Source organism: Psammomys obesus, unplaced genomic scaffold (assembly GCF_907164565.1).
Source record: "Psammomys obesus unplaced genomic scaffold, mPsaObe1.curated_primary_1811, whole genome shotgun sequence".
Classification (NCBI taxonomy): domain Eukaryota; kingdom Metazoa; phylum Chordata; class Mammalia; order Rodentia; family Muridae; genus Psammomys; species Psammomys obesus.
The window spans coordinates 15,039,577-15,065,523 of NW_026596088.1; the positions used below are offsets into that span (position 1 = coordinate 15,039,577).

Consider the following 25,947-nt stretch of genomic DNA (forward strand, 5'->3'; position numbering starts at 1 on the left):
TCTCCTGTTTTTGATATGTGCAACATGCCTGCAATGACTCATGCACAGCAGCAACACACCCAACCCAGGCGGCACAAGAAGGGGTAGGCAGATGGAAAGAATTGTGCCAGGCCCTGAGGGACACTATGCCAAACGAGAGCAAAGGCAACCAAGTCCACAGGCCACCGAGTCCATTCTGCTGGTAAGCTGGCTTCCTCTCCTTGCCAGGAAGCCAGTCTCAGCGAGCAGACTGATGCCCAAGTCCCAAGTAAGCAGGCCTAGACCAGACACAACAGACTTTTAAGACATAGAATTCTTAATTATATTCACACCAGAGTCAACATTTGCTAATATTCTCATTAAGTATTTCTTTAAAAAAAAAAAAAAAAAAAGGTAAAAATCTGATTCTGAAATACTGTCAGGAAGTTAGATAGTAGCATCGTTTGATCTGAGAACTCTACTATAACACTTTATCATACAATGAAATACTTATTCCACATAGGTAACAAAGGGCCATACTTAGAAATGACAAATCCATTTTATACCCAGACTCACTGTCCCCCGAAGTTTAATGACTAAAATAACACAGCAACATGAACAAATGTTTTATTGGCGTGTTCATTGTTGTAAACAGCATCTTGCATGAAAAAGTTTTACCAAAACCTTTTATTGACTTTTATAAATTAGATAGTATTTCAAAGTTTATGTAGAATTGTGTTCTTTAAAGTTGTACTTAGCAAAGCAGGAGCCTGCTGACTCTAGCACACTCTGCAATGAATCATGTGGCACCAAGTCTATGCCAAGGCCCCCGAGAAACTTTATTCCATATGATGGGCAGATGGTTCCCCAAAGTTAAACTACAGAACTACAAATAGACTCTTAAAAATTAGAACGGGACTTTACAAGAATTCTAGAAGACTCAAACTTGAAGCAATTCTTTGAAAAATAAATGTACAGAGAAAAGATCTTGAAGCTACTGAACAGAGAACCCTCATTAACGAGCAAATACATCCTATGGAGTCTCACTGAGGAGTACATAGACGGATGGCTAAGCTTCAGTGTACACAAATGTACATGATGAATGAGCGGCAAAGAACCTTGGCAAACAGCAGAGCTGCAGCTGGGAGACCTCAACAGGACCATTTTATTTACATGCTGAGTGAAGGAGTGAGACATTCTCTACATCCATAGCGTAAATACAGTTGGTTCTAATCACAAACCTGCAGCAACTGGAGTGCACCTGCTGGGTGAAGCCCAAGGAGAGAGATGTTGGGCTGTTTTGCTAAGGTTCTTAATACTTTGCAAAAACTGAAACAAAACAAGAACACACCTTCTTAATTCCTCTGTGGGCTACGCTGGTTCTAAGAATTCCTTCAGCTCCTCTTTGCTGCTTTCCAAGAGCCAACACAGTTGCATTTGCTTCAGAACTGTCAATGAGGTAATGTGTGTATCAATGAAATAAACAGAAGATTCATTCATTCATGGCCTTTGCACAGCTTTTATTATTAAGCTATGAGCATCCTGTTTGAGGCTAGTTTTACTAGCGGCTATGTGCACATTTGTCCGCAATCAATGAATCTACTCGTCCCCCTCCCCTTTCATAGTAGCAGGGTTTGCTTGTTTCTCTTTGCACATCCTTGGCTTTACAGTACATCTGACCATAGTGCACAACATGATTCCAAGTCAAGACAGTGGCCCACTGGGCACTGAGCTTCTGATTGGTGAAGGGCGGTCCAATCAGTGCTGGTGTCATGGGGTTACCCCAACTATGTCCGGCCAAAATGGCACTACCCAGCAGTAGTGAACCCTCAGGGAAAAGGCTACACTGGCAGTCAGTCTTGAGCCACATCTTTATTTGGCGCCCCATCCAGGTAGATCTTGAGTGCTTTCTCTTTGCGAGGGGAGTACGTTACACGATGTCCAGTCTTCTGCAGTCGGCTGCTTTCCTTTTTCATCAGTTCATTTCTTTGCTCATCTGTCAACTCCATTACTTCTTCTGTTCTATCCCTTTACGTAAAATACAAATACATTAGACCAGTTGTCCACTTGCCATGTTCACTTACACCTGAATGCTATGGTGTTTTCTTCCTCTTGCTCTCACACACAAGGATGCACTAGGTAGCTAATGTGAATCACATGTGCAAAGAGCTCATTTCTTAAAATGGCATAAAACATCTCATGTGAGCATCAAATGTATACAATTAGCATTACTGCACATCTAGTTATAACAGATTATAGCTCTAGGAAATAGCTTGGCTTCTCAGCGAAGATAGCACCATGACCATTTTACAGATAAGAGCTAGGAAAACAAGAAAGCTAGATTTGAACACCTCCAGGTTCTAAAGACTATTTTCCTTTGTATACGTGCTGTCCAAAATGGTAGCTAGAGAGCACCTGAAGTATGTCTTGTTCACAAAGAGCCATGCTGGGAGTGATACACAGCACCTCTTAGACATCTGTAAGTGAAAGAATGTAAACAACCCCTAATCATGACAGTGATATGCTGTAGTAGTATTTTGTATGTACTGTATTAAAAGATTCTTGCAATTACAACTGATCTCACTGGTTTCCTTTTTGTATTTATTTATTTGCTATGTGCTATTATGAATGGGCATATGGATGTCATGGCATGTGTGTGGAGGTCAGGGGACAAATTGGGGGAATCGGTTCCTTTCTTTCTACCATGTGAGTTCTGGAGACTGAATTCTTCGTATCGTTGGTGATAAGGGCCTTTACCTGCTGAGTAATCTTGTCTGTCCTCCCTCACTTCTTACTGTTTTTTTTTAGGGGAGGGTTTAAGATAGGGTCTCATGTAGCCCAGGCTGGTTTCAAGTTTATTCTATTTCAGGGACCGGTTCTGAAGCCCGATCCTCCTGCTTCTACTTCTCTGTTGCTGGGGTCACAGGTGTATGGCAGCACACTGAGTTCTTTCTCCTATTTTAACTAAGTACTCCAAGCTGCAAGCTGTGACATGCAGCACTCACTGCATTTCCACTGCTCAGTGGTGCTATGTCAAACCACTATAAAGATAAATCAGCACTAGCAGCAACAAAATCATTGCACTTTACCTATAAAATATGACGGCACCATCATCACAGATATAAAGAGGCCAAACATTCAGTGTAGAGACTTTAGGATTCCAGTCCAAATCTTGATGAATATCAAGGACGGAAATATCACAGGGGAAGGTTCCCCTACCCTAAGGAGAAAAAGAATGAGTAGATGAGTCACACTGTGAAATACATCTGTGGGACACCAGCACTGGGGTGCAAACATTCTCAGGCTTTACCTTAGCAAATTCAATGTCTTCCAAAGGAATTCCACTGATTTCACTAAGCTAGAAAAAAAAAAAAAAAAAAAAAAAGGCATATGTAAGTTTATTAAAAAATTTCTCAAGAAGCCGTTTTCCTTTTCTTCTATAAAATTAACTGGACTTAAAAACTAATACATATGATATTAAAAATATTTGATATAAAAAGTCTGCTTCTCTGCTACCATGTAAAATTCATGCCCCTAGAACATGCTAGCATGTTTCTTCCAGACTTGACTCTATACATATCACATTCATACATTTCTAAAAGCATAGAGTTCTATTTTGAGCTATCTCTACATCCATTTCACACAGCCATTGTAGAAGCATAGAATCCAGATTAACTTCACAGATTACACTGCTGACATCTGAAAAGCTGACAGCACCTAGACAATCCCTGTCATGCTGAAAACTTACCAGAGGGATACAATCTTGCCCATCATCCCCAAAGCTGGACAAGTCAATTTTCTAAATTTTCAATTTCTAAATCTTCACCAAGTGAAACACTCAAAAGGATGTTATTTATTTTTTGTCTTTGTTTCTCTTCTGTAAGTTGCCTGCTCATGTCCTTGGCCCACCTTACGATTAAGCTGCTTATGTTCTATTTATTAAGACAGTGGCTGCTTTTAAACTAGGGGCATTAGTTAAGTGTAGCACATGCCTTTGCTCTCAATGCTGGAAGACATTGGTGGGAGATACATGAGTTCAAGGCCAGCCTGGTCTACAGAGTAAGAAGCTCAACTCAACCAAACCAAGTCCTCTACCACAGGGAGAATTGCATCGTGTTCCATGCAGGTTTCAAATACTTTCTTCCTTTCTTGTCTTCTAGCTTTGTTTGTAAGCAGTTCTATTAAATTATTATTTGGGGGTCACACAGAACATTTAAGCTTTTTTTTTTTTTTTTTTTTGTAGTATATCCAGCTGGCTTTTAGCATTATGATCAGAAGTATTTTCCTCCAAATATTTATCTATCATTTTTCTCTATTTCTTATATAAATTAAAAATTTAGAGTTATTTGGGGAATTAAATCAGGGCCTTGCACATGCCAGGCAACTGCAACTGAGTTACTTCTCAAGTGTGGGAACTACAGACACACATGATGGGAATTACAGGTTTTAAAAAATGCCCACTGAAGTAGTACCACTGATGGAGGGGGCAATTCCCCCTTCTCCTAGACACTTTAATTACTGTAACTGCAAAGCACATCTTCATTCTCTATTCAATTCTCCCCTTAAGTGCAAACCATGCCCAAGTTTGTTTAGCTTCTGTGATCAGACACCACAGGGTATGTTCATAGTAGTATGACTTAGGACCTCTCTTCAATTCTCTCTCCTTTGTTCATGTAGCCATACCAGTTTAATAACTTCTAACCAATCTTAAATATTAGGACAAAGTTGGCAATGTAACAAAAATTGAAGGCCCTCCTCTAGACAAAGGAGAACAAAGTAATTGCAAAAAATATAAGAAGCTCCAAGGGACAAAATGTAAGAAGCTCTTAGTGGTACAAAGTATGACAGAGACCAAGAAAGACTCCTGCCAAGACATGTATTGGCTCATATTTTTTCAAATGGATTTACCTTCTCTCTCAGTTCATCAACACTATTGCTCTCCAACACAAGCTCCTGGAAGGGATCCAACTTCATCTCTGAAGGCCTCCACCGTCTTGACAAAATGGCAAGCTGTGACATGGACTTCATCTTCTCTACACCTAAGAACATGCAGGATTACACCCAGCAGCCTATTTTCTCTAAGGGTTTATAATCTTACTTTCCTGTAGTTCCTAACTAAACAAAAAGATGTATTCATTAAAAGAAAAAAAGACATTGTGTGTGTGTGTGTGTGTATATGTGATGCAAGTGCTCATGGAGGCTAGACGGTGTCAGAACCCTTGAAGCTGAAATTAACAGAATTTAATTCTGTTAATGTTGATGTGGGTGATAGGAATCACACTTATGTCCTCTCCAGCCCCTTTAAAAACTTTATGTACTTTTATGTGTATGGGTGTTTTGCATATATGTGTGTGTAGTACACAGACTGATATAGGTCATTATACATACATAAATATAGATGTACACACACGTCACTGCACCTTTCAATCATCTGTGATGCATGTTTGGTGTCCATGGAGGTCAGAAGAAACATTAGATCTCCAGAACTGAAGTTAAGCATGGTTGAGAGGTACTATTTGAATGCTAGTAATGGAACTTGGGTCTTCTGCAAGAGCAGCCAGTGCACACAGCCACTGAGCCTTGCCTCCAGTCCCTGTTCCTTCTTTGAAAGCAGGTGCACACACAACCCTCCACTCTGAGAAAAAAAAAACCTCTCCTTAGCCACCATCTGCTCAGAAGTGTTCCTAAATGACACGGCTCTTCCAGTCAACTCTCCCCTTAAGGTCTTCAATCTGTTCCTGCTCCAATCTAAACTGCCATCAAGCCACCTCACCCAAACTATCATCAATCCCTCTTTCATTGAATCCAAAACTCAGCAGCTCTACAAAATCTACCTGCTACTCGCCTCTGATAGCTATATGCGCAATTTCTATTGTGGCTAGTCTCTTAGCAACTCACAACCTAACAGTGACGTACTTGCAGTCCCATTCCTTCTAGGCTCTGCGTGTGGTAGACAATCTCTAGCTCATTCATGTTTACAGCACCCGAGAGTAGCAGGATCTGGTAAATTATGGCTGCATAAATGCTGCTGGGATTGAATCACATGACTCATTTCTTATCCATCTATTTTGATATTAAAATGTATACCCATGTGATACAATGCAGGTATCCACAACCTGGTATCACTTTTCTATGACCTTCATGATTCTGTCTCAGTCTGCTCAGAAATGACTATTATTTTCTCAGGCCCCAGACACCCCAAGAACACCTGCATGAAGCATTTGCAAGGTGCCCTGGTAGTTCTTTGTCTCCCCTGTTAACTTGTGAAGGAATTGGAAGTTTACCTAGTTAAACTGAAGATGATTTAGATTAGAAACAGCCAGTAAGAAGGGCTACTGAATTCTCTAAAAACTGTCATGCTCTTACTGTCTAGATTGTGGACAAAGACAGAGCTAACTCTTCACCTCATTGTGACCTCTTGGAATTCTCCACCCACTACTCTTGAGAAGAGTATTTTGGTGCCAGTACTAATTGTTTCAGACACAAGTGCTGCTCCAGGTCACTGTCATGAATCCAGCTGCCTGCTCTAATAGACATGGAGTCCAAGTCCCAAATAACTCGATGTAACTTCATTACAGCTATGGAATCAAATTAAAACAAGGTCATTAGGGAAGACCTCAATTCAAGATGACTAGTGCACTCTAAAAATGGGGACAAGTTTAGGTACAGACAAGCCCATGTGGAGACCACCATGTGGAGATGAAAACAAAGTTAGGGTATGATATTTATCTATAAGCCAAAGGCAGCCCACCAAGCTCTGGAAGTGAGGGGAGTGACACAGAAGACACACCTCCCCCATAAGATCGAGAAGAAAAGGGCCAGATCCAGTGACATCTTGACTTCTGACATCGGTAAAGACTGAGCTTCTGCCATTAAACTCTCCTGCTGATAGTACTCTGATGTGTCAGTGGCCCAGGTCAATAAAACAGAGATTCTCAACATTTTTGACACATTTTCAGTACCACATTCTCAACATAAATATGGGACAATAATAAACTAACAAGCATGTCTCAGAAGATATCAACAAAATTTTCTGCATAATAAACCAAAAACATATCTAACTTTAAAAATTACAATTTGTATGTAGGAGAAAATGAGAGAAAAGAAATATTCAAAGGCAAAAGACAGGGGATAACTTCTAAAAACAACTCAAGCAGCTATGTTAGGGGCAGGGCAAGAATCATAGCTCACAAAACCATGGCTTGATGCTGACAAGGACAACAATACTGCACTATATAATGCACTTGTCATAACTCAACTTGGCAACAGGCACTAACAAATTAGGCTCCTAATAACTCTACGATATTCCTAATTGATACTTCTCCATAAAACAGTGATAATACCATCAAGAACTTCCAGAAAAACTTCCCAGTTGCTGGAAATATTAATATCTTCTTCATAAATATGATAATCCAAAAAGACAGTGCCAGGGTTCTTCCACGTTTTCTTCCTTAGACGAAACCTAAAGATACAACAGTACATTTATAATTGCTATAATTTGAAATATTTAACGAAAACATTTACATTAATTAGACACCAGGAATGAACTATATTCAAGGTACAAAACAAATGGTTATTCATTAAGATTTAGGGGAAGTGATGCAGAAGCCAAGCCTCTAATACCTCACAGTCTGTATTCTCAGGGAAACAAGGAGTCTAGCACGCTGGTCAATACTCCTAACCCTTGGCTCCACAGCCTGGAGGAGAGGCACAGCAGCATGAGAGCAGCTGGCACCGGGACCTCACTCACCTGTCAATGCTGAGGTCTAAGCCACACTGTTCCCTGAGTTGAGGAATCAGCTCCTCTTTCGACTGCCGCACAGTCATGCCTTTAGCAAACACAGCATCTAGCAGAAACTTGCATGGCTATGAATGTAAACATACGATTAGAGCCTGCATGTCATAGTGAAGCAAGGGTTAGGAAGACATTTTATTTGAGATGGATAATGTGACAAGGAAGGGCCTAGGTTTAAGAATATGTCTCCTTGTTCCCAGTATTAGTTCTATGATATAGAGCTCAGTGGTTATGACAGCCTTGTTTAAAGGCCTATGCCTCAGTTTTCTCTTCTATAAGTTGAGAGCAATAGCTTCCTTTCAGAGCTATCATGACAATTAACTAGGATAATGCATTCATATTTCCCTGCATTCATATTTCAATGACAATTTTAAAAGTAAAAGGCACCGTTCCATGGATTACTACAATAAAGGAATATGCACTCATTCTCCTAACATATAACAAAAAATTAAGAAGCAGCATGTGAATGAAAACAGGATGATAAGTGATTGAGAAAACACCATTCATTAATAAAGGCATTGTATACAAAGTTCAAAGCTTCCATGTTTGTCTAGCTCTCTTTATGGTATGTATGATCATCTTGGAAATAACTTATTCTCTGGGCAATTAGGCCTAAGTTTTATGCACAAGATAAACCAAAATACCGATTACTTCCTAAACCAGCTTGCCGAGAGTCTTTACCCAGCATTCGGACTGTGTGACCCTGAGCAGGCTTGCTTAACTTCTCTGTGCCAGGATCTTCATCGACAGATAGGGAATACTAAACAGGACTTACACCACAGAGTAAACTGATGAGGTTTCAATGAGTCTTTGTAGTATGTCACAGAACATACTACAGCGATGCCTCTAAAACCATGATTACCCTGGACACAGAAGGTACTTACATTACACAGGTTAGCTGCCATCCTCTTGTAGTTCAGTATCTTTCTTGCCAGAAAGCAACCCATAAACACATCTATCTCATTTTTAATGCAGAAAAACCCTGCTTCCTCTAGCTGTGTGACAACACACTACAACAAGGATGATAATGGCCTGAGGGCTAACTCATGGTTGTCTGCTTTTTTTTTTTTTATTTTTATTTTAAATATGATCTTACTGGGTGTACCAGCTGGTTTTGTGTCAACTTGACACAAGCTACAGTCATCAGGGAAGAAGCCTCGGTTGACGAAATGCCTCCATGAGCTCCAGCTGCAAGGTTATTTTCTCAATAGTCAGCTGGGGAGGGCATTGTGGGTAGTGCCATCTCTGGACTGGTGGTCCTGGGTTCTATGAGGAAGCAGGCTGAGCAAGCCACAGGAAGGCAGTAAGCGGCACACCTTCAGGACCTCTTCAGCTCCTGCCGTGTTTGTAATGAACAGCAATATGGAAGTATAAGCCAAATAAACCCTTTCTTCCCAATGTGCTTTTTCGTCATGGTGTTTTGATACAGGTCACTCTTGTACTATCCCAGCAGAACTAAGTACTGCAGCAGAGATGAGCAACCAGAAGCCACCACTACCCTTAGGGATTGGCATGGTTCTGCCACCTTCAGCGTCACTCACCTCTTGTTCGTTGATTAAGAGCTGGCATACTTTCACTCTGTATTCTCCCTTCTTCAGTGCTCTCCCCAGTCGGATTGTAATCTATAAATCACGAACATTCTTTTATATGAACTGCCTCAGCAGAGCAACCTGGGCTCTCTCTGCTGTAGCGTGTTTTCCGCATCCTCTATCTCATGGGTTCTTGGAGAACAGGTGCACCGTCACCAGACTCCCAAGCACTAAAACTATAACTGACACACAGTTAACATTTAACCATGCCTGTTGGGTTAACAAGCCAAAACAAAAAACAAACAAACAAACAATAAACACCCAGTAGCCACCAGCCACCCATCCTGTGGGCTACCTACTTCATCCTCACTGAAATGACCAGAAAGTGCTCTCAAACCTAATACTTAAACGGACTAATTCTAGAAGGATTATTGTAATCAACCTTAGTGTCATCTGAAAATGACGAAAGGGTCTCATTCAATCGGACGCTCTCAAACTCTTGATTGCTGGTGTACACTCGAAAAACCTTGAAGTGAGAGGAGAGGACTCCAACAAAGGGCTCTAGATGCTGTTTGAAAGCTGCCAGGGTGATTCTCTTATCAACATGCACCATCAACCCTAAGTATAAAAGCCAAACAAAATAGGAACAAAAATGTAAAAATAGTTTGAGTATTAAGTTAATTAATCACATTTTTTATACTGCCAATAGAAAAAAGTACCTCTTTTTTTGGCTAGATTTTTTGGTAATAAACAACACTGGCTAAAACAGCAAAACAAAATATAAACAACCCAGGTGCAGACTGAGGACCTGATAGATTTAATTTACCAAACCTCTAGTGCAGTGGTTCTCAATCTTCCCAATGCTGCGACCCTTTGATACAGTTCCTCATGTAATGGTGACCCCAACCATAAATTTCAATGCTCCTTCCTAACTGTAATTTTCTACTGTCATGAACTGTAATATAAGCATATGATATTTGATATCTGTGCCCTGTGAAAAGGTCTCTCGACAACTCCCCATGAATTGCAACCCACAGGTTGAGAACTGCAAGCTCTAGGCTGCCTCTGAAAACACCGAACATTTCCAGTTTCACACAGTGTTAGTTCTGGCCATCTTGCCTCCTCTGCTCACTAGTCATAAGACATAGGGAGCCACTGGCTTCCATCCCCACTTTGTCATAGAGAAAATGGAGACTAAAGAACAGTGTTACAGTGCTATGTGTGAATTCAATGAGCTCACACAATGATGAAGCTTTAACATAGTGCCAGATCTATAGCAGCTGTTTCAAATCCCGTTAGCACTATTGTCTAGAATAATAATTCTTCGCTTTCTACTAGGAAAAACATTTAGACTAGCATATTGAGATAAATGTTTATCATGCAGCTGAACTGCAGCAAGACTGTATGTAAAGAATCCATTGTTCCCACATCCCCCGGGCTTGAACTCACACTTTCTTGGCATCCTGATAGGATTGCCTCTCATAAGCTATTTCTCTCTCTCTCTCTCTCTCTTTTTTGAGACAGGTCCCACTACTATAGGCCCAGCTACATACTCAGAGATCACACTGGGTTAAAGGTGCCATGTCACCATGCCTGGCCAGTAAGTTATTTTTCTATGGTCCTTCCTAATCTCTACCTTATTCAGCCTTCTGTGCCTTGTAAGAATGCCTCTAGCTATCCTGGTCTTCATATTCTGGCAAATATGGTTGTGGGCCTAACTTCTCTGTCTTTCTTTTATAATAAGACAGGTACCAAACCCACAAACAGCCATGCTGTCAGGCTGCCCCTCCCTGGTCAGCAGCTCCTCTTTAACTCAAGTTTACAGAAGGCTATAAACACTTCTGCTTTACATTTTCAGGCCAGCTGACTCCTGATGGATGAAACATCCTCACTATGTTTTTCAAGTGAATTAATCTTCCCTGACTACTTTCCTGGTCATGACACAGGTATAAGCAGATGTAAGGAATATAAGCTAGGAAAAAATTATGAATAGTGATAGCTTGAGCTTGGTTTTACTAAGCAGCATTTGAGGCAGCTTTTTTTCTTTTCTTTTTTTAATTGCTTAGATTCCTAACTTCTCAGCTTTAAGGGATGTCCCCAAAAGCTAATCACATGGCCAACAGACACTGACGATTCAAAAGGAAGTGTGTAATGGAAATCATAAATAACACAACTTATAAGTAATGATTCAATCTGAGCCTCAGTTTTCCCATAGGAACCCAGAAGCCTACACAAGACTCAACTACAAGGCATTTGATTTCTTTCCTAGCTTTCAGTAATGCTGTGTCATGGGGAGTCACAAATGTTTGTTACTGATCCAATCTACTCTGGAGCCAAGTCTCCTCTTTCGGTGTGTGGAGACATGCACATGTATGCTGCTGGCTTGTGGAGGCCAGACAGCACTCTCAGACTCCTTTGGAGCCGGCTATCTCATTTTTTTTTTTGAGACAGAACCTCACACTGGCCTGGAGCTAGCCAAGTAGTCAGTCGGTCTGGCCCAAGAGCCCAAGGGATCTGCCTGTTTCTGTCTTCCCAGAGCTGGGACTACAAGTGTGTGGCACTATACCTACCTGTTTGTTTTTACGTGGGTTTGGGGTACTGAACTCAGATCTTTATGTTTGTAAGCACTTTGCTGATGAGGCTGTCTCTCTTCATTTCAACTTCTAATAGCTACATAGGGCCTGGCACCTTGGGGTTCTCTTCCAAAGGTAAAGGAACCATGCACATTCAATCAGAAGCCTTACAGGGACTGGAAAGCTGGCTCAGCAGTTAAGAGGCCTAATGCTCTTGCAGAGGACCGGAGTTCAGTTCCCAGCTCCCATCCACCTGTAATTCCAGTTCCAGGTGATCTGATTTCCTCTCTGGCCTCCCTCATATCCCCACCCCCAACAGAAGTAGAAAGAAACTCTTAAAAAAGAAGCCTTGTACTCTGGCAGTGCTGCTGCTCATGTATATACATATATTCTCTCTCTCTTGCCAGGCCTCTGTCCTCTATGAGCTTCAGTTCTAGTCTGTTAATGGAGGATACCAGGATTTGCTTCAGTAATTTAGACACGCTTGGAGAAACAAACAGTTTCTAAAACTAAAAACACAAGGGGAGTATTAATATATGCTTTGTTTGTGGTTTTTGAGACAGAGTATCACTATGTAGGCCAAGGGATGGCCTAGAACTCATAGAGATCTTCCTGGTTCTGCCCCCTTAGTGCCAGGATTAAAGGCACATGCCACCAAGCTGGGCTAAAACATGATTTGTTCAAGAGTAATGCTAATAACCATTTCACTTTTCATCTACTTTCTATTCAGACTTGGGGGAAAAAAGTGATTCTGGTCTTCTTGTTAACTGTCTGGGTAGCTCTAGCCTATGGTTCTGTAAAAGTTCTTTTTACAACTCATACAGTTCTACATTTTGGACATATCTGCTGTTACTGCCTATCTCAAATGATCACACTTGACAAATCTTTCTCTTTTTTTGTTTTTCAAGACAGGGTTTCTCTATGTAGCACAGGCTGTCTTGAAGTGCTGAGATTAAAGGCATGTACCACAATGTCCTGGCTACAAGTCTCTCTTGCTCTCTTGAGGTCTCTAACATTTAGAACTGTAGTTTGTCTTTGGCCTACTACCAAATTAACAATATTAAATTAGCAAATTAAAAGGGTTAGAATGGGCTCAGGAGTAAAACACCAAGTTCCATCCCCAAAAACACACAAAATAAAGACCCAAGTAACAAATGAACCCTCACTCCCAAATCTTTCTTTTGCCATTAAATATGGATATTTAAAGGATGTGGCAAAGAAGTTGTTTGCTTTGGACACAGAAAAGAGATGTAAAGCATTTTTTTTTCCCTCTGAACTAAATAACATTTTTAAAAAGCTATCCAAACAATGCAGCCTATCGCCATTGCTCCTGGTTACCCTGTGTAACTTGACTGGAAGACCCTACTGCTAAGCATGCCACACACTTGAGACACAGGACATGGAGAAATAAAGCTGGCACTAATCTGGAAGATTCACCTCTGTTGGCGAACTTTCAAAATGCTGGAAGTTAGTTTCTATGCATGCTACTGGGGGACAAAAATACCCAGTGTCTTCCCCAGCTGTGAACCTGGCGAGCTACGATAAGGACAGGCCTGGCAAGATTGGCTCACCGGTGCAATGGGAATGGCTAATGACGTTCTGATTGGACTAAAGTCTGCTCCACAAGACAGAACTCATGTCTGGCATAATTAACCGGGCCAAGGGCCAGGGATGACTACGTCACAGGCCTTAAGGGAGACCGTAGTACTATTTCTCTGCTAAATGGACATATACTGCCTCTAAGCACTTCATTTCCATACTCATGGAGGAGCACTTCCCTCAGTAATGGCAATTAGTAGAGACACACAACTGGTCATTGAATGAGAATAAAGGACTGTGGCACACTTAACTCTAAGTGGGACAGTTAGAACACACACACCCTCCAAGGCTCAGGAATATTGCAGAAGAGAGGGTATTAAAATTTTAAGAGCCAGAGGTAGAAGATGTCTGTGCAAAGACAGTATTTGCCTGATGGGACAAGGCCACTGCACGCATGAACACACATTTTTGCCTTCACACAGTGGGTATCACACACTGGCCATCACACTGTGATCATGCACAAGACCCGCATATATAAACTTCTCAAACAAAATTAAAAAAGCATCTGGCTTCTTTAGCAGTGAGGGTGTACGTTAACTTAAATGCATTCCTTGCCATTCTTAACATAGGCTTTCCTAATACTGGACACTCTTCTACTTAACTCGACACAACTGCCTGAAGTACTGCACTGCCAATCAAAGAAAACTCAACTATCTTACACTCCATGATGTTACTGTAAGGCGGTCTTAGAGCTAAGCACTGGATTCCTAATCAAAATTTAAGTGAGAAACATATTGGGACTGTCAGAGTCTTTCTCTCAAGTACATACATTTGTGTCCTTCCCCAGAGCCTTCGTCTGTGGCGTAGGGCTCAGCTTTGAAGTACATGTACTGCATTTCCCCCCTGCTCTTTCCACTCTCGTCATATTCGCTGTCAGTCCCAGAGTCCTCTTCGGCTGTGTCCCATGTCTCCTTTTTCCCTTCGTTTGCCTTAGTTCTTCTACTACTTGTGATACTGTGAGAGTCGAGTCCATTGGCCAGTGGGATCTGAGCACTGTCTGCGTTGCACAAAGTGTCGCTGCTGTGACTAGAGCTAAGAATATCACTGTCTACTGAACTTGTACTCCGGTCATTATTCACATCTGAGTCTGAACGTTCTTCAGACTGGAAATTTTCTGGGTCAGAAGTATGAATGTGCTGTTCAAGTTCTGGGTTACCCACAGAGGTGGAAGAGCCCCTCTCATTGAGAGGGGCTTCAATATTCTCAAAGTCACTTGTCTCAGTGCTTTTGCTGCTGTCTCCATTGTCTCCATCCTGCTGCTGCTGCAGTGACAAGCTTTTGAGTTTTTCAGTGCTTTCTTCTAAAATAGCATCCACAGACTTTAAGTTCCCTGCAGGTCCTTTGACTCTTTCACACTCATCGTCCACATTATCAGAATCACCCCCGGCTTTCTGGTACGCTGTCCTTTTGGAATACGATCCTGGCGATTGTTCAGGCAGCAAAACAAATAACCGGATTGTATTTGCATGTCGATCCAGAAGTTTCCATAAGTGGGAATCTGTGAAGGCTACCTGGTGATCCAGAGTCTCAGAGCTTTCAACAAACACCTAAACAGTGAGAGAGAAAGTTACAGTCCATATAGCATTAGTAGCATTCTTATTCTTCATAAGAACATCTTATCAATACAAGTCAGGTCACGGCACAATATAAAATTTGTGACATTATGCATAAATCTGACCAGGTATGGTAGTTATACATCCAATCTCAGTACTTGGAGAACAGAGGCGGCATGATTGTCACAGGCTAGCCTGGTCTACATAGCGAGTTCAAGGCCAGCTAAGGCAAATACAAGACCATGTCTCAAAAAACAAAACAGAGCAAAACAAAAATTAACTACAGATTTGGCAATAACAGTATGCTAGGTTTTTTGCATAAAAAGCTATTAGTACTTAATAAATATTACAGATTAAGACTATTAGTTAACCATTTAAGGAAAAAAAAGCAGGGAAGAAAAGGCTTGCTTTGGCAATCTACTAAATTAGCATCGTTTTGGTTTAAACATTAAAAAAATTAAATTATATTTAAAAAATTTATTGTGCAAACATGAATGTGTATATATGTATGGGTGTGTGGCACACATGCCAAGTTCAGAGAAAAACTTGAGCTGGTCAATTCTTTTTCTCTACCATATAACTCCATGGGATCAAATTTAGGTTATCAGGCTTGGCCAGAAGCATCTTTGATCTGAGAGGTGCTCTTGCCAGTCCACAGATGACATTTTAATATCACACACACACACACACACACACGCACCACGGAGAAAATGTAGAATTAATAAAATGACATTAAAAGGCAGCAAGCCCTAAAACAAGCTTGACAACTCGTCTCCTCCCCAACAGAGATGAGAGCAGGCAAAGGGGACAAGGGTGGGAGAGTCTCACAAGGCAAACCTCTGACTTGGTATGAAGAACTGCCTTACCATGAAACTCAAGGATGGAAATTACGAAGACAGTCACTGAGGAGGGAGACTCAAACACAAAGGCTCAGAAAGGCATGACAAATCAGAGCTTGAAAACTAAAGAAGGGCAGGGAATCAGGAAAACGATTCCCAGGCAGAGGTAAAAGAAGCAGCATCAAGGCTGAGTCAGGCAGAGAAAGAAGCCTGACTGGAGAGAGAGGAAGGAAATTTTGGAAGGTTATGTGTGTTCACGGAGACCTACCTTGTTACTTCTAAAGAAGCCCTCAGCCTTCAGGGTCTTGCTGGGCACACTGAGGAGGCGCAGGTCATTGTAGCAGCGCTCCAGCACTATCCTCATGGATTCTGCAGGTAAGTGTGTGGCCTGCAACGAGAGTGTCAGTAAAAAGTGTGCTGGATTCTGTTTGGACTTAGACACTCAGAAGAGAAGACAGTGCTAAGTTCTTCAAAGCTTATGAGAGCAGCCCAAGGTGCCAACCCTAGTATCCACCCTGAGCCCTCAAAGGAAGTGTCGGAGAAAAATAGAGACTTAACAGTTTTTGGTGACCCAAAGGAAACATTTTTAAATCACCTACATATTACTTATGCTGTAAACTGGAACAAAGAAACACTTTCTAACTTCCAAGGCTTTGCTTATGCCAAAACTTTGTGACTGTATTTGTTACTTAAATATTTCTGCAATGAGGCCATTAGTTTTACCAGAGTGGGCTAGCAAACTGGCTTGTCCTCCTCCTCATTCTTTTTTAAAATACAATCTCAGTGCTTATATTTTGTATTGGACTGAAAGTGTTTGCACGTGGCACTTATTTTAAACGTATAGAGCCATACGATCACATGGTGTGCATGTGTACACAAGTTAGCCTTTCAGGTGCTACAGCACAGTATGATTTTGTCTTTTGTTATAACTGGCAGCAGGGAGGAAAGTCTTTTAGATAATACTGTGTTTGAAGTAACAGCTACCAAACCTGGTAGACATCACCAGACCTCTCACTACCAGAACACTTACTTACTGATGGTCATGACAATCCTATTAACAGGGATTAAAATCCCTAGATAGCAAGCTATAAGACAAGTCACTGGACAGTAAGGAAGGCTGCAAAACTGTTTTGTGTGCTCAAGGTACACATGATCACTGTGTACCTTGAGAACAGTAATTCATCTCACAAGGTCCAGTGTATTTGTCCAAAGAGATTCAAATGTTTTCATCATTTCATTCCAGCTCAAACATTCCTGGCCTATGTTCTTAGCCACTATTTAATCCTTCACCTTCCTGTTAAGTGTGCTTTCCTACTTCACTGTTGCTGTTAATATGTCACTACGCCTGAGTGCATGCACACACACCACAAAACAAATTAATGGAATAAAAAACATTTTAGGACTGAGTGTGGTGGTGCATATCTTTAATCCTAGCACCCAGGAGGTGGAGGCAGGCAGATAGACTAGCCTGGTCTACATAATGAGTTCCAGGCCAGCCAAGAGTACACAGTGAGACTCAGCCTACAAAATAATCAACAACTCACTCTATTTCTGACTTCTTTTGAAACATAGCAACCACAGGCCTGGCAGTGTCTGCTTATATAGTCATATTCTTACACTCCACTTCCCCTCAACTCTTGGCCATATGCTTTTACCTGAATGATTTAAGGAGCTTCCTCAGTGCCATCCCAAACTCAGCCTTCATGCACCTTGAACCCCAGTTTAGTGTCACTAGACTTAACATTCTGCAGCACAGATCTGACGTACCACAATACCTGATTAGAAAACAAAGGATCTACTCACTGCTGCACCAGTGAGAGCCCAGTTAGTGTTTGAAGCCTTGTGGAAACACACTGAACTCACATCTTAGCGTGTGTTTCACAGAGTGCCAGTCCAAACTACAGTCCAGGCTGGTGCAGTAGCCCATGTGCTAAAGTTCTCAGTCTGTTTTTTCTACCTCAAGGGTCCCTTTCTACTTCAGCTGTGTTCTGCCTTTAAAGTATTGCCCCTTTAAGGTAGAACCTGTAACTTGCAACTACCACAGTAAGCCACACATGCAGCAAGAACTCAGAAATAGCCAGGGTCTAATTTTACCACTTACCTTTGAGATCAGCTGTTTGAACTCTGTAACTGTCTGATTTAAATAAGCACGTACTGTTACGGGAGCAGCCACAGTCTCTGCCTTCAGATCGACAACATGCACTTTCACCATCACTTCTATTGCATTGAAAAACATAAAAATGTAGCTGGAGGTTATTTTTTTTTAAACACATTCTAAATTTGTTTCTAATAGATGGCAAGAAGAATAAGCTCTCATTACCAATATAGTAGGTTTATATTACATCTATCAATGTTTGTTAAAAAGCATTCTTTTTGACTTATGTTAAAAAAATCCAAATATAATTTAAAAAATGTCTCGTTTCCTTCTAAAATATAACACCATCTTCAAATTTATTAACTTTATTAAAAATACAACCCAGCTGCTTCCTTGGTCTTATGCTTAGGATTAAATGTAAAATACACATCAAAAAGATCCAAAGAGAAACCAGACCACAGCATCAGACACAAACATGGAAGTACAGACTGCAAAATAAATGCTGATGGGGACAGACAGAGCCCCAACTGTCTATAAACAACCACCATTAAGCCATTCATAACCCTGTTGCTCTCCTCAAAAACATAGTTCAAATTCCACAGAAAATTCTATGCACAAACTGGTCTGGTATATCTGTTCCTCTTTCATTTTTAGATCATATTTATAGCTAAATTTTGGTCAGTTGAAAAAGAAATAGCCATCAAGCATTGCATTTAGCAGTTCTTTTGTTTTACTATCAATTCTCAGTTTTCCCCTTATGCTGTTCATGTAAATGACAAAATATTCTAAGATCTTTTAAATTAATGAATAACAGAAAGACTCCGTAAATACTACTATACATCATAATTAAAGTCCGTTTAAAATCTTTTTTTTAACATTTATTTTGTATTGAGGTATTCTCTGTCTCCCTTAAATACACACACACAAACACACATGCGTGCATGCATGCACACATATGAGAACACTGGGAGTTGGTTCTCTCCCTGCACTAAGTTGTCTTGAGAATGCATCACATTTTAAAAATTGGTTTTATTATTGATTAATGTAATTCTTTAATTATTGTATCTTTTTATATTTCACTCAGAAAAGTCTCTCTCTCTCTCTCTCTCTCTCTCTCTCTCTCTCTCTCAGTTTTTCAAGACAGGGTTTCTCTGTGTAATCTTGGCTGTCCTGGAACTAATTATATAGTCTAGGCTGAACTCAAATTCAAGAAATCTGCCTGTCTCTGCCTCCCAAGTGCTGGTATTAAAGGAGAGCGCCACTACCACCCGAGCAGAAAAATATCTCTCTTAAAAAAAAAAAATACAATTTATTTATTTTGTATCCTGGTTGTAGGCCCCTCCCATATCTCCTCCTGGTCCCACCCTGCCTCCCTCTTCCCCCCATGCCTCCCCCTAGTCCACTGAAAGGGGAGTAGTTCTCTTCTGCCATCTGATCTTAGCTTATCAAGTCTCATCAGGACTGCCTGGATCCTCTTCCTCTGTGGTCTAGCAAGGCTGCACTGCCAGGAGGAAGTGATCAAAGAGCAGGCAACTGAGTACATGACAGAGGCAGCCCCTTACTAGGGTATCCACACAGAGACTGAGCTACCTATTGGTTACATCTGAGTGTGTATGTGGGGTCTAGGTCCTCTCTATGCTGGTCCTTGGTTGGTACATCAGTCCCTACGGGGCCCCTGGGTCCAGATTTGTTGGCTTTGTTGAGGCATCATGTGACAGATAGGACTGAGAAAAAAGATTGGAACCCCACTGGGAATAGCTTTATCTCTAGACTCAGCTATACCACTCCTGGGCATATATCTGAAAGATGTACAACCATACAACAAGGACATTTGCTCAAGTATGTTTATGGCAGCTTTATCTGTAATAGCCAGAATCTGGAAACAACTTAGATGTCCCTCAATGGAATTGAGGGATACAAAAATTGTGACACCTTTACACAATAGAACACCACTCAACTATTAAAAACAAGGATACCTAAGTTTTAACCAAGTACATGGTGGAAACATCAACAGTGTGCGTGTTTTAAATGGAAGAGTCCCCAGTGCTGCCTTTGATTAGCTTCTTGTACAATGGGCTTCAGAACAGACATTTGATTTAAAAAGTGATAATATCTTTAATGCATCATTTATAGTGCATTAACGAACAATCTGTTTACACTCAATCATTGTCAGTTGATCAAATGAAGTTTTAAGAGAAACACACACACACACACACACACACACACACACACACACACACACACCACAAGGAACCCATGAAATTTGCAGGCAAATGGTGGGAACTAGAAAAGATCATCCTGAGTGAGGTAATCCAGACCAAGAAAGACATGCATGGTATATAATCACTAATAAGTGGAGATTAGCCACTTAAAATAAGTGGCTAATATTGGATAACTATACTAAAAATCTACAGATCTAAAGACGATAAACAAGGAGGACCCTAGGGAAGAGGCTGAAACCTCATTCAGAAGAGCAAACAGGATAGACACCAAAAGTGGTGGAATAGAGGGAACAGGACTAGAGCCTACCATAGAGGTCCTCAGAAAAATCTCTTAAAGAGACTCTATACAAAGCGCAGAGTCTGGCTAACACAAGTATCACTAAGTTTTCAGAAATGAGAGATAGGCCAGCTTCTTGGGAGAAGAGTGTACTTAATATACTTTGGACAGCAGAGTTGTGCAAAGCACGGAATTGTATGGTTTCCATAAGGAATAGGAGAGGGAAGGGGAGAAAGAGGATAGGGAAAGATGGTTGCAGAGATACCCTTGGGAGTTAAACTGGTAACCACAGCATTTCACATCACCTTGACAGCACTATATCATTAAAGAAGGCTTTCTTGTTGCTGTGGCTCATGACTTAAATTCTGTGCAGAGACAAGATACAGCAAATGTGCCCACTTGAACTTGTGATGTGCCTCTCTCAGCCTTCTGACTGCTGAAATCACAGTTCGTGCCAGCAAGCCCAGCAGAAGCTGGAACTTACCTTCACACTCCTTGCTGACTACCTCTCAACCTGTCAAAATTACATTCATCTTAAGAACATATAAATCTAAGTCATTCACTTCTATGAATAAAAAATTTGATCACAACAATTTAAAGCCCATTATAACTCAAGAGTATAAAATTGCTTACCTCCAGGTTTATAAGACTGAAAAACTTGATCAGGCTTTCTTGTCTCCAACAGCAGATCAAACATGTATGTGGACTTGACTCCTCCTAGCAGCAGCCCCATTGGTGTATCTTCTTCTCCCTCATACGATCGTTCCAGGTAATCATGAAACTCATCATATTTTACCAGGCGACAGCAATCCAGGGGAATCACATCTTCCAAATCCATCATCTAACATAACACAATCCCCCACAAGACAAAAAACATAAGAGTGTTTTAGGCTAGTGTCCAGCAATCCTACCAAGAAATCCTTATAAACAATAAAATCTATAATTTCTATCAGAGTAATAGAGATCTTTTGATTTTTTTTTTTTTTTGAGAAAGAGCCACACGAGAAAGGCTAGCTTTGAATTCACTATGCAAAAAAATAAAATAAATAAATAAAATAAAATAAAAGAGAGAGAGAGAGATGACCTTGAATACTTGATCTTCCTGCCTCTATTCTGAGCATCCATGGCTGGCTTAAATATATTTAATTACTACCTTCCATTATTCCTAAAATAGCATAAACTACACATTGTTGTGTCCTTATCACGGTTAGTTATAGGATAAATTATTTTAATACACTACTACTTTAGTACTTTATAACATCAAAAAAAAATAATCGCAAATCATCAAAACCCCTTTTTTTCTATAAATTCCATGGGGCCAAGATTATGTCATCCCCTCTGGTATCTCTAATGGTTCATACAGAAGGCACAGAAAGCACAAGTAAATGTGTTTCTAATTCTAATTTCAGGATCTAATAAGATTAACTGGCCTTTCAGATGCTTTCAAAATCAACTGAGTATACTCCAAAAAGAACAGCTGGAGGCTGGTGGGAGGTTAACAGATAACATTCAAGGTACTCAGATCATCTCTCTGAACTATAAAACTTGGATGCTATCAAAACCAAGGTCTTCCCAAGCATTAAACATACCTTATACGCCATTTCTACTGCCTCCTTTAATGTCTTATCTTTATGAACCTCCAACTTGTTTTCCATCATTACTTGCTTCACAGGATGTAAACAGAATAATTTTATCTATAAAACAGAAAATACCATCAACTCGCTAGGTCAAGTGTCCCAGCTGCATTCTTCAGTAGATAGCACTTTTCTTCACTGTCAAAACAATGTAATTAAAAAAACAACAAAAAACCTCGTTGGGACTATTCTTTCTTACTGTCCATATTTTTAATTGACACTATGTCTACATCTTAAAAACACTCATTTGGAAAACACTGATTAATATGCTTCTAGTCAATATTTTTATAATATCTGCAATTATTTCACAAGGTTATCTTTGTGAGATAAATTATCTCTAAGAATATTAATTTTGAATATACCTAATTAAATTTTTTTTTGATGTGTACAGATGCTTTGCTTGTATACATGCATGTACCATGTATGTGCCAGAAAAGGTGTCAGATCCCTTGGAACCGGAATTACAGATGGTTGTAAGCTGCCATGTTCATGCTGGGAATTGAACCCAGGTCCTCTAAAAGAGCAGCCAGTGCTTTAAACTGCTTCACATCTCCCTAGTCCTATTTAAGGATTTTAGAGGGAGAAGAGTGAGGGCATGGGGCTGTAACTCAAGTGTGGCCTCCATTTCTATGTGTTTCCCAGTCCTTCCCTCCCCAGGACATGGGAATGCACACCTGGTACAGCTGCCCAAGCACTGAGCACCATTCTACACATCCCTATAATTCAGTTTCAAATTATGCTCATCCTTGAGGTAAGGCCACACTACCTAGTGACCACATGGGCAGAAGTGTCCCCAGAACTGACTCTGAGTTATAATGAGAACTACAGTGGTCAGCAGAACAAACCTGAAGAACATTTATTAACCACAAACATGGAATCAAACCTTGCATGTATTACGCTCGATTTCTCGTTGCCTCTTTTCCTGTTCTTCCAATTCTCTCTCCTTCTGCACCAGGTTCTTAATGTGTTCTGGGTACTCGTCCACATCTAGAAACTCTAGGGACACGAAAAAGTATCACTAAGAGCGGGATTCCTGTACCATTTTTGTTCTACTGTGCTTCCATGGAAACATACACCCTTCTCTCAATATTCCAGGCAATAGTGAAGAGGTATTGATAGTGAAATGAAATTCAGACCTACTAAATGGCTCAAATCCTAGAATTCAACAATATTTTCAAAAATTTAAAAAGCCTTGGGAAACTTAAAATAAAGTCATTTTTTAATTTCAAATTGTGCTATCACCACGGAACTCTGAGGCCTTGGGCAACTTTACTTCAGACCTCAGCTCTTTTAGCTTTTTAAGAGCACCTGGCCCAAAAGTTATTGCCTAGTAGGTAATACAAATGAATAAATGTTATACCACTACCTATGCGATTGTTACTCTAGTCTTGATAGCACTACTACCTTCCCTTCCGCGCCAAACGCAGCCCTTCAGCTGCTTTCTATCCAGGAAGACAGAGTTACAACACTTGTAACTCCACGGTTACATGTGACTTAAAAGCATATAATAAACAATATGAAATTAGGACCCTTGAACAAAGCCAATGACTATTTGACTTTAAGAAGAACAATAATTAGCAATATCAATCAATAAGGACCCATAAATAGTAAAAATGCAATGTTTCCAGAAATCAGCTCCTCTCTTAAAAAAAACAAACAAAAACTATCCTTTACTGGCTGTATGGCCATCTTCCTACAATCAACCAGCTAAAAAGCACTTCCAATCAGGCGACACAGTGCCCCCTGGTGTTTATCGCAGAACTAGAGTAAGCCAAGAAGTAAAGCACAAGGTCCATTACTACCCTGGCTTTGCCTACAACAAATCTACAGGTCCTGAAACATTTGTTGAAACAATGACTGTGTTCTAAGCCTTCCATTGATGATTCACAATTTAACTTTTATTCACAAAAAAGTGAACAAAAAATATAATGGTTGAATATACTAAGAGCATATCAGATCCTAAAAATATGTTGAGATCAAAGTTAGTGATTACTTCTGTAAAATTATAAAAAGAATATGAGGAAACTCATAATCTGTGCATACATCTAGAGATAAACATATACACATCCTAACATGTTTGCAATACTGTGAATCAGAATTAGCAAGAAAAAAAACTCAAGAACTAAAAATGACCCCCTCACCCGGAGGGAGGAGCAGCCTTGCTAGGCCACAGAAGAGGACATCGCAACCAGTCCTGAAGAGACTTGATAAGCTAGGCTCAGATGGAAGGGGAGGAGGTCCTCCCCTATTAGTGGACTTGGAAAGGGGCAGGGAGAAGATGCAGGAGGGAGGGTGGGATTGGGAGGGAATGAGGAAGGGAGCTATGGCTGGGATACAAAGTAAATAACCTGTGACTAATATAAAAAATAAATAAATTAAAAAAAATTCCTCGCTGAGAGGTACAGTGCAGGGAAAAAAAAAGAACTAAAAATGAAAAATACAAATAGAAAGGACACACATACTTTACACTAAGGATTATTTTTGGGAGGTCAGAGAGCCCCTTTGAAGGTTCTGGGCATTAAAATTAGGCCATCAGGCTTGGCAACAAATATCTTTTACCAGCTGAGCCTTCTTGCTGGCCCCCTGGTATTCTTAATAAAATATAACAAAAGATTTTTTAATATTCACAAAAAAATTGTTCTTCAACCAAATAAGCAAAGGTAACTCTGTATTAAATGATTTCTGAAGTATTTCAGGCCATCTGGAGCCCATTCTCAAACTATGTAGATGCTAACAAACCCAAAAGCTTGCCCCTGAAACAAGCAGCACGTAGTTTGCGCTTTCACTGCGTACTAGCTATGCTGCAAGAAGCTGAAGTGTGGTGGTTTCATTCACGTATTACAAACCTATCAGGTGTCGTCATTTCCAGTCTACATGGCTGCAAAGACTCAGAAAGTTCAGTTCGTAAGCTGTGAGCAATAGTAAACATCTAATTTGTTTAACAAAGAGAAAGTATATTACAAAGTATTCTAACCCCCTTTGCCTGTGTGTGGGTGTGCTTGTGTTTGAGTGCATGCCTGCCTATGTGTAGTACTAGCTATCAGAAGTCTAGAACTTATGAATGCTAACCAAGAGCTCTATCACTAAGCTGTAGCCTCAGCTTTTTAAAAACTACTGTCTCGAGACAAGGTCCTGTTAAATTGTCAGTAGGCCTCAGAATTATAATCTTTCTGCTTCACTCAGCCTACCAAGTAACTAGACTTACAAGCACAAATCAGTATACCTACCTGTACAGATTTTTGTCAAATGTTTTTATCACTTAGTATTACTTCATAATACTGTTTACAGCTCACTCTCCCAGGCATTAAAAAGTCCTGTTAATTGATGTACATAAAAGCAGTTATCTAAGTTTATAAGACCTATAAAGGAAATTATGATGGGCTAACATACTTGCATTTCTTGTTGGATCCTTCAGTCTGTATATTAGCATATATGCATTTGTCGAGCTAGAGGAAATGTAAAAACCGTATTAGTCCTTCAAAGTAGACAGTAAATTCCATTTATAAGCAACAAATCTTTATTTGAAACATTAGTGTCTTTTTCTTTCAAATAATCAGAAAACCATACCAACATTCACAGACACATTAACATTAAAACATTTCAGGAAGAAAGGAAAATCCCTCCTTGTTAACGGTACACATATGGAAAGGTTAAAACAGCCCCTTTTGGTAACAAGGTGAAGTCATAAAGAAAGTTGTGTGCCACAATGCCTACTACAGCTAAATCAGATCTGGGCAAACTGCTTTGCTGAAAGAACCAAGAAAAAACCCTCAGTCTTGCAGGGCAGTGTTGGTGCATCCCTTTAATCCCAGTACTCAGGAGGTAGAGGCAGGCAGACCTCTATAAGTTCGAGGCCATACTGGTCTACAGAGC

The 25,947-nt window shown here is 40.3% G+C and overlaps 1 protein-coding gene across 1 annotated transcript in view; it reads right to left on the reverse strand.

Annotated features, from left to right (window-relative positions):
- Nucleotides 1-1,457: 1,457 nt before the first annotated feature.
- The window catches only part of Usp47 (ubiquitin specific peptidase 47), an 82,861-nt gene continuing 58,371 nt past the window's right edge, over nt 1,458-25,947 (reverse strand). The window contains exons 14-28 of the mRNA XM_055627357.1: nt 25,465-25,520; nt 22,958-23,070; nt 22,030-22,134; nt 21,074-21,281; nt 17,948-18,063; nt 16,115-16,234; nt 14,224-15,001; nt 9,725-9,900; nt 9,295-9,375; nt 7,709-7,824; nt 7,302-7,420; nt 4,867-4,997; nt 3,269-3,316; nt 3,048-3,178; nt 1,458-1,986 (exon numbers count right to left, since the gene is read on the reverse strand). Coding sequence (XP_055483332.1) covers nt 1,812-1,986; nt 3,048-3,178; nt 3,269-3,316; nt 4,867-4,997; nt 7,302-7,420; nt 7,709-7,824; nt 9,295-9,375; nt 9,725-9,900; nt 14,224-15,001; nt 16,115-16,234; nt 17,948-18,063; nt 21,074-21,281; nt 22,030-22,134; nt 22,958-23,070; nt 25,465-25,520 — 2,473 coding nt within the window. The 3' untranslated portion in view covers nt 1,458-1,811. The remainder of the gene's footprint in view (nt 1,987-3,047; nt 3,179-3,268; nt 3,317-4,866; nt 4,998-7,301; nt 7,421-7,708; nt 7,825-9,294; nt 9,376-9,724; nt 9,901-14,223; nt 15,002-16,114; nt 16,235-17,947; nt 18,064-21,073; nt 21,282-22,029; nt 22,135-22,957; nt 23,071-25,464; nt 25,521-25,947) is intronic.